This window comes from Cygnus olor, chromosome 14 (genome assembly GCF_009769625.2).
Source record: "Cygnus olor isolate bCygOlo1 chromosome 14, bCygOlo1.pri.v2, whole genome shotgun sequence".
Classification (NCBI taxonomy): Eukaryota; Metazoa; Chordata; class Aves; order Anseriformes; family Anatidae; genus Cygnus; species Cygnus olor.
The window spans coordinates 10442308-10461175 of NC_049182.1; the positions used below are offsets into that span (position 1 = coordinate 10442308).

General features: G+C 45.7%; 2 protein-coding genes across 3 annotated transcripts; both read right to left on the reverse strand.

The window, feature by feature from the left end:
• Nucleotides 1-1403: 1403 nt before the first annotated feature.
• On the reverse strand, nt 1404-11140 carry ATP6V0E1 (ATPase H+ transporting V0 subunit e1). Its single transcript, XM_040572974.1, has 4 exons — nt 10974-11140; nt 9202-9249; nt 4711-4838; nt 1404-1913 (listed from the first exon to the last, which is right to left on the reverse strand). Exons 1-3 carry the CDS (start codon nt 11075-11077, stop codon nt 4745-4747), a joined length of 246 nt encoding a protein of 81 aa, XP_040428908.1. The 5' UTR covers nt 11078-11140; the 3' UTR covers nt 1404-1913; nt 4711-4744.
• A 641-nt stretch (nt 11141-11781) lies between these two features.
• RPL26L1 (ribosomal protein L26 like 1) lies at nt 11782-16204 on the reverse strand. Of its 2 annotated transcripts, none has more exons than XM_040573050.1 (4): nt 16069-16204; nt 15020-15192; nt 14172-14312; nt 11782-11949 (listed from the first exon to the last, which is right to left on the reverse strand). In XM_040573050.1, the coding sequence occupies exons 2-4, from the start codon at nt 15185-15187 to the stop codon at nt 11821-11823; spliced, it is 438 nt and encodes a 145-aa protein (XP_040428984.1). In that variant the 5' UTR covers nt 15188-15192; nt 16069-16204; the 3' UTR covers nt 11782-11820. The 2 variants fall into 2 exon arrangements, with proteins under 2 accessions (XP_040428984.1, XP_040428985.1); XM_040573051.1 differs by having other exon boundaries at nt 16023-16075.
• Nucleotides 16205-18868: the final 2664 nt, after the last annotated feature.

The window sequence follows — 18868 nt, forward strand, 5'->3', positions numbered from 1 at the left end:
GGCACAGTTTCATGCTTACGGCATTCATCCGTGCATCTCCTCAGCGCTGCCTTGAGTTTGCGCTACTGCCCGTAGCCACCTGAAGGGCCACGGGTCGTACCCGCAGGTGGTTGGCCTCAGGCGCTCACACACAAGACATGAAATTAATAAACACAAGAAAAAAGGCCCAGCCATTCTTATCATGCCCTGTGTAAAGAACTTTTTTTTGATTGTTTTCTTTACTTTTTGCAACTCACTCATCCACGTTACCACCATTGCTCCCCACCGTACCCCACAGCACTCTTAGCTGGAAACACAAATAATGCCTTATTTTTTATTTTTTCCACACATTGTTGTTAACACAGCTCTGGAAACAAGTGACCAGCCATCCACCCTAGCAACTCATCATTCTCAACACAGGAAAGATAACTTCCATAAAGTCTTCAGAGCAGCTTCCTGTGCAGATATTTGCATTTCCCAAACAATACTGACAAAACCAGCTAAAAGCATGTGAAATGACACTAACGCTTTCTCAATAGTCTTCAAGACTTCACTGTGGAGTCAGTTTCTTTAGCCCTCTTTTTAAGCTTCTGAAAATTATCAAAATATGTCAGTAGATCAGAGTGTTTCGCTGCAGATCCAGGCTATCTATTTCAAGCACCAGCAAGCTTCTCTCATACATATTTTAAAATTCTGCATCCTCTTCTGTTGTCACAAAACAAGAAACTGTCACAGGCTTTGATACCTGCGTTGTTTGTTAAACACAGTGACTGAATCTGCCTGTTCTAATTTCCTGCAGTCACACACACACAAAGTCTTCAGCAGCGTTAATTTCTGGGACACATGTAGTAGACAATCACAATGCAGACAACAGGCCGCACAACATTCCCAAAACAGAGGCAAAACATCATCTTTTATCTTCTTGAATCATGCTACTAGCTGGTATCTGTTTCAAAGAAAATATTAAGCATTCAGATACAGGGAAATTTCTTTATCTGAAAAGCATCAAAATATGAATTCAAGAATGGCTTGTTTGTCCAGGCTTTGAATTGAAATTGAATTCTTTGCATGAAATTCACCAACAGCAAAATATGCCATGTGAACTGTTTTATTGCTCCTGTTAGCTTCAGCAGTGAGTGAGAGCTTGGAACCTAAAATAGAAAGCTTTTTTTTTTTAAAAAAAAAGTTAATACTAATATATACTGATACCACTGAATATTAAATATGATGAGCAGATCAAGATATTTTAAAGACTGCTACATATTCAAAATATTCAACGTCTTGAAGGATTTCTCATCCCCTCCCTATGTTATATCAACAGATCTTATCCTCCCCTCCCCAAGTACATCGTTAGTCCTCAGCTGAACTCTGGCTAACTAGCGTCTGATTAAAACCACAGAAGAGTTAAACATGGCACAAGAGCATTTTGTATAAAGCAGAGCATTAGTTTTATTTCCAGGTATGAGAAATTTAAGACTGACTTTCCCCAAAACACAACTCACTTTAAAAAAAAAAAAAGGCAATCAACATGTGGCAGCATTATTTCTCTTCTCCTCATACAGTTTCATTGCACACTTTTTTCCAAGCGCAGTCAAACAGAACAGAGGTGAATAGCACAGCAGACAAACCTCTAAGATACAGGGTTCCTACAGAGTAAAGTGAACAGGGAAGCTACGTCTCTGTAAGAAACATTAGAAATTTTAATCACACCTGAAGTTAACAGATAAAAATGTACAGTACTGAAGAGGAGTTAGAAATTGCATTAGGTACACTCTTAAACAGTATAGTAGGAAAAAATAGAGGGCTTTGAATGAGCCATTTAAAGCACAATACAAGTGTTAAGGCATTAATGCAGGCTTGGTATCCAACCAGCTACGTTAAGGGCATCTTTGGATCTGTGGAGTTTTTTCATCTGAAGGAAATCTCTTCTTTACCTGCAAAGCAAGAGGCAATTTAATTATTCCTTTCCATGGAGGTGATTTACTAATTGAAGATCTGGTTGTTGAGTTAACCACAACTATTTCCATTCCACAAACGCACCAAAAAGTTGTCAAGAACTGTAGATAATTCATCTTTATGGAGTTAAAAGAACAATCTCTACTTCCTTGCTTTCCTCACAATTTAATTTCCAAAGTTAAGGTGGTGGAACAATTATGCTACTCTTAGAAAGTTTCAAGTAATTCTGCTGTAGCAGCATCCAGCCATCTAGATGACAGACCTTGCATAAAGGCAGTTCCTGGTCTGAGAATACACACTGTAGAGACAAATTTAAGGACAACAGCAGGCATTGCATCACACAGCTTAAAAGGAAAGAGGCTACAGCCCATATTTACCACAGCTGAAGAAGTTTGCATATCCTTACATACTGCTCCCCAAGCCATTAACTTGATTATACAGTCAGCCATCTGATGCATCACTTAAATTAGAGGGATACTGACCACAGAGAAAGACCAAACTTCTGTAATTTGGCACAGATCAATCAAGTCAGCATCTGTAGAAGCTCCCTACTAGAATGCAGTAAGCCTTCTGCATGCCTTTTCAGCCTGCTCCACTGGTAAAATTGAACAGGTTTGCTTACACTACCTTCATTTTTAAAAAAGTCTCTCTATTCTGGGAGTTCGTATTTCATTTTCTTTTAACTCCTCACACTCTGTCCATACTAATCCATCCCCACCTCAGTTGAAAGAGAGACTGAAGAGAGAAAGGGGTATATTGCATGCACCTCAAACACTGCAAAAGCACATCTTAAAAGCCAAAAACAACCGATCAAAAAAGAAACAGTAGCTGTATTTCTGGAATTCTTTGCAAGGTCAGAGAGAGAGACCCCAACTCTTTCACACGGAATCTAATTCACAGCTCCAGTCTGGTGACAAACTCGTCCAGAGCCTCTAAGTGCACAGAAGTGACAGACACGACACTGCAGCCTGACCAAAGCAGCCGCCTCCTTGCAGCCAGACTCACTTAGCTCTGCAGGGGTAATTCGAACAAGACCATGAAGAATTGTGAGCACTGCAATAGTGTATTCCTACTACCTAAAGGCAAGGATGAACATGGTATCCAACCATGGTATTTGAGGATTATTATTCGCTTCTACTTTTTCTTTAAGCATGCTTTCCCCCTCAAAGATGAACTTTCATTTTATTTCAAAATTAAGTCAACGCAATCAGATATATCAAAGGTTAAAACAAACTGCTTCATGTAACAACAATGTGTGCACTACATACAACTTAAATTCTCCATTAGTAAGTTTAGAACTCCTCACGTGAACCTTCTGTCCATCCCAGAACGCAGTACTTCCCTCTTTCCCTCAGTACACCTTTAAAGTGATAAGAGGAGAGGGGGGATAAGCCCTGATTCCTGCAGCAGACACCTAGACTACAATGTCATACCCCCTCTCCAGTTTGCCTTTGCCGGTAGCAACACACAGTCCCTGTATCAGCCAGAAGTGAGTCCAGTTTTTAAATCCGAGGCATCTACTTCTCCAGATAACTACACTTCAATTTCAGGTCTCAGAACTGTGGGATTCGGTGATCTGTGCGCCCAATACCAGACCACACTAGTCTCTGCTTCTGCTAACTAATTTTGTGTTACCACACAAGAGCAGTGAAAATGCACTCGGGACATTCAGCTTGCCCGAGCTACCTAATCACAGGCCTCTGCTTGAAGCAGGGCCACGTCTACTTTTATTGCTTGCTGCTTAAAAGAGATGACGCAGGCAAATCCACATGCCAGTGTCTGACACTACCCCAGTTCGGATGAGTCCTACTTTGAAGCAGTGGAGCTTTGCTTCAGGGTAAATGTTCAGGATGCTTTACAGCCGGCATTTAACTGAACTGTAACATCGTCTGCTGCTGTTGGACTTCTGTAAACAGAAGTTAAAGTAATAAGAGCAAAGGAGCAGGCAATTAAAGCAATAAGAGGAAAAAGAAAAAACAGGTAAAAACCCTAAGAGCATTCAACTACTTCGTGTTATCAGCATAAAAACGGAGATCACGGGTACTTCTTTCCGCAGCAAAACCTTCATTTGAACCTTCAATTCTAAATGTTGCCCTTTCGGAGATACCTGAAGTCACCGTGCTACTTTTAATACAAAACTGTGTATTTTTGCTGGTGCTGTCAGAAGGCATGCCTCACAACTGCGACCATGGCACTCCAACAGCTCTACCCAGACCAGCAGCACCAGGCTCTGCTACGACTCGGCACACCCAGGCTGTCATTAAAATAAAAGCTGTCTGCGAGTTAGGTGTTGGCGGTGTACATCGACAGGAGATGAAGAGCCACTGGAACTGCAGGTCCCCCTCAGGCCTCCCAGATGAATGGAGGCAACTGGACACTGCCCTGGAAACCTGGGCAGTTCTTGGATGAAACGGTGGTGGGCTGGGAGAAGGGCTCAACAGTTGTGACAGATTAGGAAACCCACTCATGCTAGCTGTTAATAGAGAAGCCCTTCCCTCCTGACTACTTTTTTCAGTCGGATGAAGAAATGCGGTGTTCTCCCTATAAATACCTGCGTACTGAAGACAGATGACCGGGTAGCAGAGGCTGTACAACACCTCAGCCCAAGTATCCGGCCAAGATTAACACCCAACATTTGTTTTGTTGCAGTCCCTGGAAAGATTGATTTCTCCTGCGAAACAGTTAATGATGCCGAACCCGCTGCTTACACTACTGTTCAATTTCTCCCGAATCATTTAACATACCACACGTATTAATAGATGTGAACATACTCACCTGGTCAATAAATTGCAGCAGCGGACAGACGTCCTTAAGGCCAGTGAGATTTAAGGTACCAGATTGTTTCATTGCTTAACTGCGGCCCAAAGAGAGGGTTGAGTTGAGCCAGAATCGCAATCAGCCAACTGCAAGACAAACCCCCAACCCAAAAGAGAGAACATCAGCCAAATTACAGGACTTATTACACAGGGAAGGCTTGGCCAAAGCACAGGTACTATCAGAGGAGACAAGACAATATTCAGGAAGGGCTCGTATCAGATCAAAACCTTGCTCAAGCTCACACGCTGCCTGGATACCAGCAATGAAGACCTGGGACCAAATCATCCCGCAGCTGAAACAAGTTGTCCTCTTCCATCTGAAGCAGCACAACTGACAGCACTCTCACATAGTTTCTCTTTGGCAGGAAATATATGACGCTCAGATATTTGTAGGTTCAGAATGTAGCAACATAAAAAGTCAGCCCTTTTCTTGGTGCCTTTGAAGCATCCTTTAAATAACCAAAAAAATAAATAAAAAAAAACACAACCAAGCTCTGAGAAACCCACTCTCCCTCATCTGCAGTTATTTTCCATGTACAGCAGCCTCCCCTAGCAAGCCTGGCATAATTTCCATCAGCATTTGAGCAAAAGTTGATTAAACCTGGCACAGACGTCAAAGAAACAGGGACCTGAAGCGAAATTGTAGGCAAAACCCCCAGAACATAAAACAAACAAGATAATCAATCCACACGACAACATGCTCGTCAGGCACAGCCATCTTATCGCAGCATTCACAAACCAACGCTGCAGAAGCCACAGCCACAGCCCAGAACAAGAGGAATGCAGTTTGTGGAAAATATCCAGGAAAGCTAAACAGAAATAAATATTCTGCTGTTACAAGATACATTTGCTTTGTAAATATTACAAGGTTCGGAGAGAGCCATGGATGCTTCCATGGATTTAAGTCTCCGTTAAATGCTAACTATATAAACACAGTTAGTGAACACACTGGTTCATCTATCTGCTATTTCCAGAACGCTTTGTAAGGAGGAGAAAAAGCAGAGCAGCTTTGTAATGGGAGCTGCCACAAATGTATCAGAGTGCTTAGGCAGTCATGGAAAATTCCACACAAACCTTGATGCTTTGACCAGCAAATGAAGTGCAGGTCAGCTGTAAAAAGGCTACAACAGCCACAGGCAAAAGACGTTGGCCGGACTTAAAGAAAACGCATCAGTAATACTCTTAAGTATTACAAATATTTATTTTCATTATTGCTTTCGGTTTTGTGCAAATTAGGGCCCCAATTAAAACGAAGCGCCGAGCTCGCGGCAGTCTATCAGCCACGCAAGCCTTGAAATACCTAACAGAGACCAGAAAGCAACCGAAACGTCAGCAGGACACCAACAAAAGGAGCCAACAGCCATTAGGTTGACTTGCTTCTGCCTTGCTAACTAAGTGATGACGACATATTCTGAAGCCGTATTAATCATTACATTAAACTTACTTATGGTAAAAGCAAATTAGTTCTTAAAAATTGCATGGAATTTATTTGGAACGGTTAATTTTCAGATACAAAAGACAGAAAAAGGGGGTGCCAGAGCACTGTACCATCTGCCTTTAATATCCTGGACTACCAGCAGTGGGAGGAGGATAGGAACACCGAAAGCCTGCTAAAGGACACGCTTCTCCTCGCGCTGTACGGAAGGAAGGGACGCTGTGCACCAACACCTCACCTCGCCGTGTGCCTAAGATCAGACCCAGCACGGCTGTGCATTAAATGAGCTGGGAGCACGTTCCAAATACCGGCGTGTCCCAGCTGTGTCACCACGCTTTAGGCAGGCGCTGTGCGCTTTTCTAAAGCTGTTTGTTGGGACCACGCTGGATGCCAGGCTCCGAGCACGGCGGCGTTACAGGTCTACAGCGTTCCTCCTCCCTGCACGGCTAGGGCCTCATAATTTACAGCAGCGGTTAGGCACTGAGCTCTGTGACTCCCCTGCGCTCAACACAGGGCTTGAAAAAGCTTTCCCCACGTCTTGCTAAGTGACGATCTATCATGACAATGCAAAACAAAATGCAGCATTCAGAGCAAGACAAAGCAAGCCCCTGTACCCAACGTGCAGCGTGCTGGAGCTGCTAAAATCAGGTACGGCATTCGAGCCACCCACGGGTCCTTAAATCCTGCCGGATAGCAGCTACAACAGCTAGTGTTAATTACCCAGCTCATACGAGGAAACCGAAGTCCCTTATGTTCTACCAGAAAGATTTTTAAAAGGTCTTCCTACCCTAACTGCCATCTGTCTGGGCTGCATGTTACAAATCAAGGTCCTGTTATCTCCGCTTAAATGTCAAATTGGGCAACCGTATTTTAATCCTTTTAGAATCAGTACCAAATAATAGTGTTTTTCAAACATCCTCGGTTAGTAGAATATCACAGTACTGCTTCAGGAGCCGCTTTGTAAACTGCAAAAGAGATTTAGGCTATTTAGACAAAACAGTGCAACCTGGTACTTCTGCAGCAGTAACCCCACGCACTTTACCTTTTATTTTTATCAGATTGTACGTTCTCCTTCAAAAGGTGGCTGGATACAATATCAGTACACAAATTACACACACACGCAACAGATTTGCACATAACAAGCCAATTAATAGTATGTGATCAATGTGGTTACTCAAACTGATCACTGTTAAATCGAAACACAAGAACACAGGTTTAAGTTGAAATGTGATTGACTTAAACTTAGTTAAATTCAGTCTGATTCAAATCAATTTGTCAATCAACTGGTATTTAATAATAACAGGAAATTCATTTTTTTCCTCTCCATTTCAACTGGAAAGGAAAGATAGAGAATACAACAGTAGCTGCAGTGGAGTTTCAAACCACCCTAGGAAGAAGTAGATGAACAGCACTAGACACTTGCTAAGGACACACAAAGATCTGCGATGAGAAGTTATTTCAGCCCCTAACGCTGTATCTGATGAAGAATCCTGAGAATCCATTCTTTAGGGCTTTCTGCAAGAACATTCCATACAGAATTCATGACGACACAACGACTGTGCGATGAGGCAAGTTCTGTCTTGGAACATCAGGCTCTAAAATCTCTTTTTTGTTGAACGTGGAGGCAGAAACTATACATATATCTTATGTGCTTGGGTATAATTACTGATGGCTTAAAACATTGTAAGATTTTCTTCTTACTTTTTCTTCTTTCTTCAAGGTGTAATTGGAGAAGGCCAAAGGAAACGTGGAACACGAGTTACAGCCCACAAGGTTAAGAATGAAGACAGAGGCACCCACTCACTGGACACGCAGAACCAGACTGTAAATCATGTTAATGACATTAGCTTTGTAATAGATCTGCTTCGGTACAAAACCCACTGAACTTACAATGAAATACCACTGAAAATTTGAAGTGCGCAAAACACGAAGTCAAACTTAGGAAGCTCTATGACAAATACATTCCAGATCATAATCGAGAGGATTTTGTGGATGCCACGTGGCCTTGACTTTAAGGAAACTGTCCTTCCTCAAAGAGCAACACCAAAACCACCAAATCCTGAACTTGAAGGATTTTGGAAGACTAGGACATGATTTCTGTTAAAATGCAGTATAGAAAAGAAATTCAACAAGGAAACTAAACTTAAATTAAAAAAAAAAAAAAGCACACCCCCCCCCAATCAAAATCTTACCATAATCTGAACCCCATTTTGACACCTTTGCCAAAGTAAGAATCCAGTTGCCCATTCCTACCCAAGCATTTAGGACCTAGCATGAAATTAGGTTGCTAAATAACCGGTGCGCTGGGTAGGGAGCCTTCACAGCCTGCATAAAACCTGAATATCACATTTCAAAAGTAAATTAAATGTGCATAAGCCTGTGCAGTAGGCAACCCAACAAGGCGTCCCCTGAAACGTGCCAACACTGATAATATGGCTTTTGGCTGCCAGTTCTTAGGAACGAGTAGAGATGCATTTCTCCAAATATTCATGTTAAGCTCCTTACAGTATGTAAATAACACCTAAATACTTCAGCAAAGTACAAATACTCTTCAAGTAGTACTTGAAATTACTCAAGTAATCATTTTATTACAAGTTAGCCTGAAAGATCTAATTACTTTCACCAGTTTAATCTCCATACTAAGTTCTTTCCAAATACCTTTCAAAGTCACTTCTGCACATAGCTTCCCTGACACACCGTCATTAAGCTTGTGAATGAATAATCCAGTGAACTGGAAAGGAGCAACATCGAGTCGCTGCACTGCAGTACTCAACAGTACGAGCCACAGGGCGATGACACAAAACAAGAGGAATTCTGGTCTATTTTACTGCAGTATCCACCACCAGGAAAACCTTTTCTTCTCCGTGTTGAAGGCCTTTAGAACCAAGAATTCTACGAGCTGTTGAGGAACACCACATATCCAGGCCCCTGTGACTCATATGCTCAAGTTTCCTCCTAAATTTCTGACGTGAGAAATGTACCTTGATTAAGAGGCAAGACAGTATTTATACTTACAACAGGTAGCAGCAAACGGCACATGTCACCAGCATCGTGTTGATAACACTGCAAAAAGAACGAGACGCAGCTGATTAAGAGTCATGTTGTGACTGACCACAAGATACATAGGAAAAAAAAACCACCAAGAAGTTGTTCAACTGTGATCATATGCAACATGACTCAACGTTGATAACTTCTTCCAGCTGAGCAAACTGCAGAGGCTAAGACTGTGTAAAAGAACTGACAGAGACTGGGAGAACAGAAGCACGCAGCAGTATTTAACTGGAGTAAAATCCAGCGCAGTAAGTGTCCTTGCTCCATTACGCACGCTGTCATGTGCGCCAACAAGTTATCCAACTACTGAAGCTGGATTTTCTAATACCACAGTAAAACATTTTCTTCATGTTCAAAATTGTGCTTACACAAATTGCCAGTGTCAAAGAGGCTTTAATTTTTCTATCATGAACGTAGATTTTTTTGCACACAGAACAACTTCAAGTGGCCTTGAGATTTTATCTGCAGGATAAGTTTGCTTTCTTACTGAAAGAAAACCGTGACAGAAACGATAGTTAAGCTGAGAAGTAAAAGCCAGGCTGCTCTTGAAACTGCCAATAATAAGTCTACAGCTGCATACTGAAATGATTTTGAAATGGGAGAAAAGGAAATAAGATTTTTATATTACTGAACTTTGTAGCAAAGCGGAGGGGTTTGTTTGTTTGTTTGAATTTCCTTCTGCATATCCCCAAAGTGAGTGACAAGAACCTGTGCTAGGTGAGTATCTTCCAACCCTTTTGCGACATGGATAACATTCAATACGTGTGTGTGTATGTGCATATATATAAGAATAACCTATCAATACACATTCATCTTGTCAACCTTCAGACAACTGCTACAGAACCAGCACAGCCTGCAGTGAGCTCCAGGAGCCCCTCCTTCCCACGTAGTCCCAGACAGGAGCCACCGCTTGGAAGTTTTAACCGGCACAGTGCGAATTCCTAACTCAGTTAAAATCTGCACTGACTTCCTTTGTTAGAAGATGAAGAAGCCAATTCGAACGCAGCTTTTTGTTGGTGGTTTTTAAATGAAGAAAGAAACAAAACAAGATGAGAAGTTAGGGGACTATGCAGCGTCAGCACAGAATCAGAAGACAGCAGCGCTCTATTGCTATTTGTTAAGCGATAAAATTGAGGAAGAAGTACAGCAGCGGCCTATTACTATTTGTTAAATGATCGAGTTGAGGAAGAAGCACAGCCGTGCAACGTTTGTATTTGGCGGAACTGAGGAAGAAGCAGGGAAGGCCTGCCGGTGACCCCTGGCCACTTCCCGCAGCCAGGAGCGGGCCTCCCAGCCACGTCCTGGGGACACCCGAGGCCAGCCCGGCTGCCAGGCACAAAACCAGCCGGGGCTGCGCCGGGGCGCTGAATACCAGGGCCGGGAAGGGAAACTGAGGAAGCAGCGGGGCTGGGGGGGAGGAAATTCAGGGAAGCCCCTCCGGGGCCAGAGGAACAGAAGCGAAGGCAGTCGGCACCTGGAGCCCAGCCCCTCAGGCTCAGCAGAAGGCAGCCGCTACCTGGCAGGGGGAGGAGGAGGAGGAGGAGGAGGAGGAGGAGGAGGAGGAGGAGGAAGAAGAGGAGCCAAGCAGCCGCCGCCACCCCCGGGTCGCAGCAGGCACCGACGCTCCCGCAGGGAGCCCCCACGCCTCAGCGAGGCCCGGCCCGGCCCGGCCCAGCCGCGGCTCGGCGGGGGGGAAGCCTCGGGGGGAGCCGCGGGGCCGGGCCCCGGTCACTCACCCGCGGTTGGGCCCCTTGGGGACGAGCCAGGGCAGGAGGGCGCCGACCACCCCCCAGAAGGCGGTGACGGCCGCGATGGGCACCGCCAGCCCGCCGTACGCCATGGCCGCCGCCGCCGCCTCTGCCGGCCGCGGGCACGGCCGCCGCGGGACCGCCCTCCTCGCCGCGCCGCCGGCCAATCACGGGGCGCCGCGTCACGCGGGGCCGCGCACGGGAGGGGCCGCGGGGCGCGTGCTCGCGGGGGGCGGGGGGGGTGCGCGCGGCCCCCGGGGGCGCTCGGGGCACCTCCGGCACGGAGAGTACCGGTGGGAGCGGCCGGGCCACCGCGGGGCGGGTTCGGGGGCCGCAACGCGCCCGGCAAGGCCCTGAACGCCACCTTTCGGTGTCAGATTCCTCAGACCGGTGGAAAAACGTAATTAAAGAAATTGCCGATGGCCAGAAAGAGCCGACTTCAAGTGCCTGAGAAAATACCGAGTACGCATGGTACACGGAATCAACGTCTTCGTTTAAAACTCCGGACTTTTCTAAGTGAACGTCAGAGGTCACTGGAAAAAAAAAAAAAAGGCTACCAGGCACTAGACGTTTTCCGGATTGCAGCAGTCCTGCACCACGCCTCCTGACCTCGGCTGAAATACTCCTTTACTGGGAAAAGGTCAACATTTTCTTAAAAGCAAGAAAGGCTTAGAAAGCTTTTTAGGTTACTGTGCTTTTGACATAACCAGCATTAAATATTAAAACGAGTATTTAAACGCTGAGCAGACACTCTGCATCGAGATTTCCTAAGGCAGAAGACACGACGCTAGGTTTAGTTTTAGCAGTTCTTTAATGGTGTCAAAAAGAAAACAATCTACTCTTGCATCTTTTCGATTGTTTCTTCCTTGTATTTGCCCTTCTCCTTGCCAACCTGGCGAGATTTTGCTTTACGCTCCAAGATCTTCTTGCGATCTTTGTCCAGCTTTAGCCTTGTGATCACCACCTAGGGAAAAGACAAAGAATTCAGCGTCCTCAGCGTAACGTACGGAGACCTGACAGCACAGAGCTAACACAGCATGGCCTAGGCCCATCACCTCCGACACACTACCAAAGCACACGTTTTATTAACACAGATTCTCTAATTCGGTTTGAGTAGAACCGAGGACTGAACTGCCCGCGTATTTCACAACGCTGCGGTGTATTGGTTTCTCCAGGTGCATTCAAGGAATCAAAAGATACGGACCGTGGCTTGGATGCACGGCCACAACATTTGAGCAAACTGAAGAGCTGCCAAATTTCGAGCCAGCCACATAATGGAATCATTGCTGTGAAGTCAATCCGATTTCCATCATCTCATTGGAACGCTGTCCGTTGACACCAGGTGCTGCTCAAACACAATGGGCACTACACCTGCATACAGCTGACTCTCGTTCCCACCACCACAAAGGAAAGCAATAGATCCTAAGGATGTGAGGAAACGGCCCCAAGCTGTGCCTGAGGAGGCTTAGGTTGGCTGTCGGGATGAATTTTGTCGCAGGAAGGGTGGTCAGGGCTGCACCAGGCTGCCAGGGAGGGGGTGGAGTTGCCGTTCCTGGAGGCATTTCAGAGAGGTGTGAACGTGACGCTGTGGGACACGGTTTAGCGCTGAACTCAGGTGGGTGGTTGGACTCCGTGCGTCTTTTCCAACCTGAAAGATTCCATTAATTTCTCCACGTTTTAAACAATGCTACCTGCATTTTGGAACACTGGAAAACCACACAGCTGCTGGCTGCTGTCGTGTCATTGCTACACTGCCTGGAATAACCAAACATCTGGCGTAACTGCAGGGAACAACGAAGTCCACGCATCACTGACTCGTACGTGGAGAACGCTTTCAAGAACACGATCTGCTACTGACCAGTTGTAAAGTGGACAGGAATTTCAAGCATTACTAACATGGACACACAAAAGATAATCCGCCCAATCCGTTCGCTACCAGATCCTTCGCGACATTTTGTAACAACGCAGAAGAAAACCCAAGCGCTGATATTCAGCCCCTGGACAACCTTCAGTTCTTTTTCTGCTCCCAAAACTGGCGATGAAATAAATACTTCGATATTATTGAAAGGAGCACTTTAAAAATACAATTGACATAATCAAATCCGAGAAAACTGATATAGGCTGCAGTACAGCGAAACGCTCCTGGTTAGTTCCACCGTGCAGTCCAGTCTCAATCATCCCTTTACCTGGAAGAGGCAGACACCGCTCACCCATCCCATTGCCAGCTTGCAACAAAGCGTTCCCCTGTTCCCCTTGCGTAACAACCCGAATCTTCATACAAAGCTTTCCCAAGGTCCAATTCCCAGTTAGGGAGAGCACTCACAGAAACGCAGGACCAGCACGAACCTCAATTTCTTCCACTGCTATTTACCAGGGAAGTAACGTCCAACCGCAGGTACGCTGGTTCCCTCACAGTGTCACCTTGTACCTCAAATGTTGTTCCCGCACACAAGCCATTAGGCTGTTTTGGAATCTTTCTGCTCTGCCTCTCCTGTACACACCAACCCTTCAGACCAGAAAACCTGCTACAACTGGATTTCCTCCACCAGCACTTCAACACCCGTGCCCACGTGACAGGTTGGGGGCAGACTCATTTCATCTGCTTCAAACTAGGTTTCGGGCTAGTTGTTCTGTTTAACTGGAAATGTTTTGCTATTATGATCTAAACAGGCGTTGCCCGGTTTTCGCTAACTCTGAACACCGCCAAACACTTCAGGCTAAAACTAGATTCAGGCAAAATTAGCGCACAACGGTCACAAGAACAAACCACAGCTCTGAGCATCTACCCAAACGTTTCCAACACTTCCTTAGTCAGTGCAGTGCCACACAGCAACGATGAAGAGTTGTTCTAAATGATCACTTCCCAAAACAATCGATCAAAAAAAATAACTATTTGTGCTTTAAAATCGCCAAGCTCTTCCAAAAAGCACTTTAGGGCCACTCTGAAGTCTGTTGCAACTTCTCCACCAAATAAGCCTCAGAAACATCTGAGAGCTCCCGGTTCCAACCATTACTCCTCTGCCACCGTGACACCGTAACTTTTCTTTGTTTATTAACGCCCATCCCAATCAATCTCAATCCGTTATTCCATGCGCCGTAACAAGGTTCTACTTAAGCAAGTAGCAGATTTTTCATGTGGCAGCAAGGCCTCTCTTTGCACCGCAGACGTCACTTTACACCCTGTACCTTGCTAGGATGGATTCCCACGTGCACAGTTGTGCCGTTGGCCTTCTCGCGCTGCACACGTTCGATGTAGATGACGTATTTCTTCCTGTACACCTGGACCACCTTGCCGATCTGCTGTCCTTTGTAATGCCCCCGGACAACCTACAGGAGAACACAGAAGGGACACGTTCCCAGTACTTCCAAAACACCCCTGTAACAATTACCCGGCCTTAACAAACACAACGTAATTATCCCATCAGAAAACCAGAACTGCACGGGTTGAGCTCCCAACTCTGCTCATGCCAGAAAGCTATCAGTTACTGGATTTAGGTGATCACTAACATGGAAAATACAATGGATCGGAACTGTACTTTTCACTCACTTTGCCTGCAGTAAGCCCTAATCAAGTAACTTCAAATCTTCTCAACCAGAAAGGTAGCAGTCAACCTCAACCGTTTTTCATCCTAACCTCTCCTCTATCGTTACATTTTAAAACAAAAAGGCCACCTAACTTCATTCATTTCTAAACTGATCTTTCCCATATCACTGGTAGCAAACAGTCTACAGAAAGAACATAAACAATTCTTTGCCTTATTGTTTAAAGTCTTTAATCCAGAATAATAATCAATGCATGCAACTAAATCACGCATGTAAACAATGCATATACTTCTACCGCCAGATTTACGTTCCTTTTATCTTCCTTCTCGTTGGTTGTGTCTCAAGAAATATTCAACAGGACAAACCTATGATTACCTTAACTTGTATTATTTTTACAAGACTCATGGTAAAGCTGTAGCATCGATTTGAATGTGTCGTGGAAAACAAAATATGAATAAACTTCAAGCGTGACAGTACAGCCTGAAAGATACCTGGACTTCATCGTCCTTTCTGATGGGCATCGAGCGGACGTTGTATTTCTGCCGCAACTCCTTGGAGAGCGGGGAGGACATTATTTTTCTTCGGATGTGAGAAGGTGCATTGAAGTGCCGTTTGCGGTTCTTGCTGCGGTCTGAGGTCACAAATGGATTAAACTTCATTTTGGCTGCAGGAACAAAAACGGTACTTTGAGAGGCTTGCAACTCAGAGGCATTCGTGCTACTGTCTGCCTACGCTAAGTATGCTAAAACCTAAAAAAATCACTTCAGCTCTTTTTATTCCCACTCCCAATTTGTGTAATTTTATAAACTGGGTTTCAAACAAGGTTTCGGCCTCTTCCATGAGTGACAACGGCGCTGTGGATTGACAAATGTGCTGTGTGTGTGCATGCGACCATTCTGTCTAATCCAAAGCTAAGTGTACCCAGAGCGCAGGACATCTGACCGAGTACCCTTAATTTTACACCAAGGTAAACATTTGCTTAATTTATGAAGTGAGCGCACGTTTCAGACTTGCACAGATAGAATACTTGTAACGCTCAGAGGCTCCCTGCGCAGCGCACTATTAGACTTTGCAGCACGTAACAGATTTGTTAAACAAACTGCGTTTGGCCATTCTTAAGCCTTAAGAACCACGCCTAAGGCTGTCTGTCAGTGCGCAGCTCTGCCCTGACTGACAGGCTGTCCCCCGGCTGCTTCTGCTCGCCCGCGGCAAGCCTCCGCCCGCTGCTAACCAGAAGATCGCGGCCTCCCACAACGGAAGACCACTAAATCCGCCAGGTCAGCGCGGAGCCTGCCACCCACCCGCCACCGCGCACCGCCCCGTGCCGGTGCCGGGCCCCGCCTGAGCAGGCAGCCGCGGCCGCAGGCCGGGACGGCCCCGGGCTCAGCGGCGGCCAGCGAGCGGCCCCTCCGGGCCCATCGGCGCCCGGCCCCGGCAGCAGGGCCCGGTCCCGGTCCCGGCCCGCCCCCAGCCGCGGCGGATGCCGGCGGATGCCGGCCGATGGCGGCGGATGCCCGCGGCCCGCCCGCGCCGCCCTCACCCCGCTCCTGCCGCCGCGCCGCTCGGCCGGAAAGAGGAGAGGGAGGCGCTTCCGCTTCCGGTAAGAGGCAGCGGGGTTCGCGCGAGAGCTCGCGAGAGGAGCGGGCGCGAGCAGCGCCCCCCGACGGCCGGAGGCCAACGGCGGGGGCTGAGACGGGCGGGGGCGCGGCCACGTGGGGCTGGGGGCGTGGCCAGGCGAGAGGGGGCGTGGCCAAACGGGCGGTTCTCCCCCGCCCCTCCCGGGCCCCCTGAGGGCTCCCCTGAGGCGCCGAGGCCCGGCCCCAGCCCCCCCCCAACCCCGCTGCCTCAGGGGGGCACTCATTTTTTATTCCCCCCCCCACCCGCTTTATTTTCTAGGAAATTATTCCCAATTGTTCAATTCTGGTAGAAGTGAAGCGTCTCCCCTCAGAGCTGGGGAGCTGATTCCCAAAAGGGGGTGCAGGGGGTCCCATCCCTCAGGCAGGCGGTGTAGGGCAGGAGCAAGGCACGAGCAGCCCCCCAGTTAAAAATAAGTAATTACTTAATGTGGTGCGGATACACAGCGCCCATGTTCAGTCTGTCGTAACCCTTCGCAATTTAATCTTCCATAATTACCTCAGTGTGATTTCTAAATACTTAGTGAAGCAAGACGAGAAGGAAATTAAAAGGTTGGGGGGGCAAAAAATGGGTTATTTTACATACCAACTCACCGCGTGAGTAAAGCCAAAACCAGCAAGTTCCAAGCACAATCCACGCACCTCATTTAAAAAAACAAAAGGGAAAAAAGAAAAACAAAAAAAAAAACAACCTGAGGTTAGGACACTTGGTACCGTTCAAAACAGAGCACTGAACGTCCAGACATGAGTCAGGGCTGATTACAAAAGAGCCTCGTGTTAACTTTCGGCAGAGTGACCTGGCTTACAGTGATTTCATTGCGCGATAACGCTTAGTTCATTGGAACAATAATTAAAAACAAACAAAAAAAACCTTTCAGATTGATTTTGCAATGGCAGTGCAACAAGAAGCCAATCAAAACACGAGAGATTTATTTTTAATTGTAGAACTAAAAAGTCTAGTATTTTATTAACATGAGGTTGCAAATTAAAAGGGAAATGCGAGAACTCCTTAATAAACTCCACTGTAAAAATGCAAGACTTGTGCTTTAAACATTGCCACACCACGTTACAGGACTGCAAACCCTGACCCTCTCCCCCTTCTTCCAAGGACTATTGAGAAATACCTCATCACCATATTTCATCTGGAACTTCAAAGGGCTGTTCTAAAGCAGATACTCATTGCAGTCATTTTCAGCCCCAAAAGTCTGTGTATCACACAACCAGAAAGCAATTTTAAATGAGAAATAGTCAGAAAATTAACTATAAACACTACCATCTACACTGCAGATTTCACTTTTTACAGAGCAGTAGTTAAATGCAAATACTTGATACATCAAACATTCATAAATGCATCTCAATTTTTTTCTTCTCATTCAATTTCCATTTTCTTAAAAAACAAAAAAAAAAAAACAAAAAAAACCACTTCAGCAGTCCAGATAGTTCTTGAACATGCCGAAGCACAGCTTTACAGCTTCCCCTAGAGCTGAAATTCTGACTCCACCATCACAAAGCATCCCGTGCTGCAAGTTCTCATGGTATGATGAAGCGCAGCTTCAAAGAGGTTTATTTAAACCAGCATATACACAAGTTCTAAATATTTTACTTCCTACAGGGATATTGTTCTTGGAGAACCACAAATACTTCTGTCGAAATACTGATTTGAAAGAGCAAAGTCAAGAAGATGAATTAACACCTACAATCAACAGTTTTCCTTCCACTATGGCTTGAGATTATTGTTGTTTGCATTGATGTTTAAAAGCATAACTACGCTCATTTTATCTCTAGAAAATGTCTGAGAATAGAAGTGAAATCTAATGACACGTATGCACGGGGCAGGACTGCTGCAACAGTAACCACCGCGCTTTCACATTTGGAGAGAAGAGCAAATTCTTCTGTAAACACAGGATGCAGCAACATTACCTGATCCAAGCCAGCCATGCCTGAAGGACAAGCATGCCACAACGTACAGCAGACCCAAAGTCAGCCTTGGCTTGGCAGTGCTCAGAGGCTTAGACCTGGCTTAGAGAACTAAGGTGCAGACTGTTTCTTCAGCAGTTTTGCCAGAACTTTATTATAATTTGGTTTCCACATTTAGGAAAAAAAAAAAAAAAGTGATTTATTACATTATTGCAGTGGACATTTTGGCAGAGAAAGCAAGCACACTGAAGTATGCATCTGTTATTTCCGAAAAAAGTGAAACAATTTCACTGATCTGGTTTAAAGAACTGGCCTGGACTGCGCAGAAGGCAGCGTTTAATTCAGATAGAGGATGGAGGAGAAGGGCAGAAATTACACACTGGGGGCAAGAAACACGCAGGAATCTGCAACCAACTTTTCTAGTTTGTGTTGAAGAAATTATAACAGGGAAGAAATTTCAGAAAACTGACAGCACAATCCACTGTGCTACAGGAATCTTCTCTTGCATCACTCAGAAGGATGCCCTGCTAAGATATTAACGTTGCATCCCTGTAATCCATCAAGTTCACATGCTATAAGCAAAGATCCAACAAATTTAAGAGGAAAAACTAGGATTTTTTTTGCTTTAAATTTCAGTTGGTGACTGTGGATCAGAGGAAATCCTTCAGGCAGCACGAGAAGGAATTGCAATGGAAAAACCCCAGGCTGCCACTAGGCAGCCGCTGCCATCTAGTGGGTACCGCTCGTGGACAGATGGACACGCGCACTGAAATGAAGACAAGCATCTCG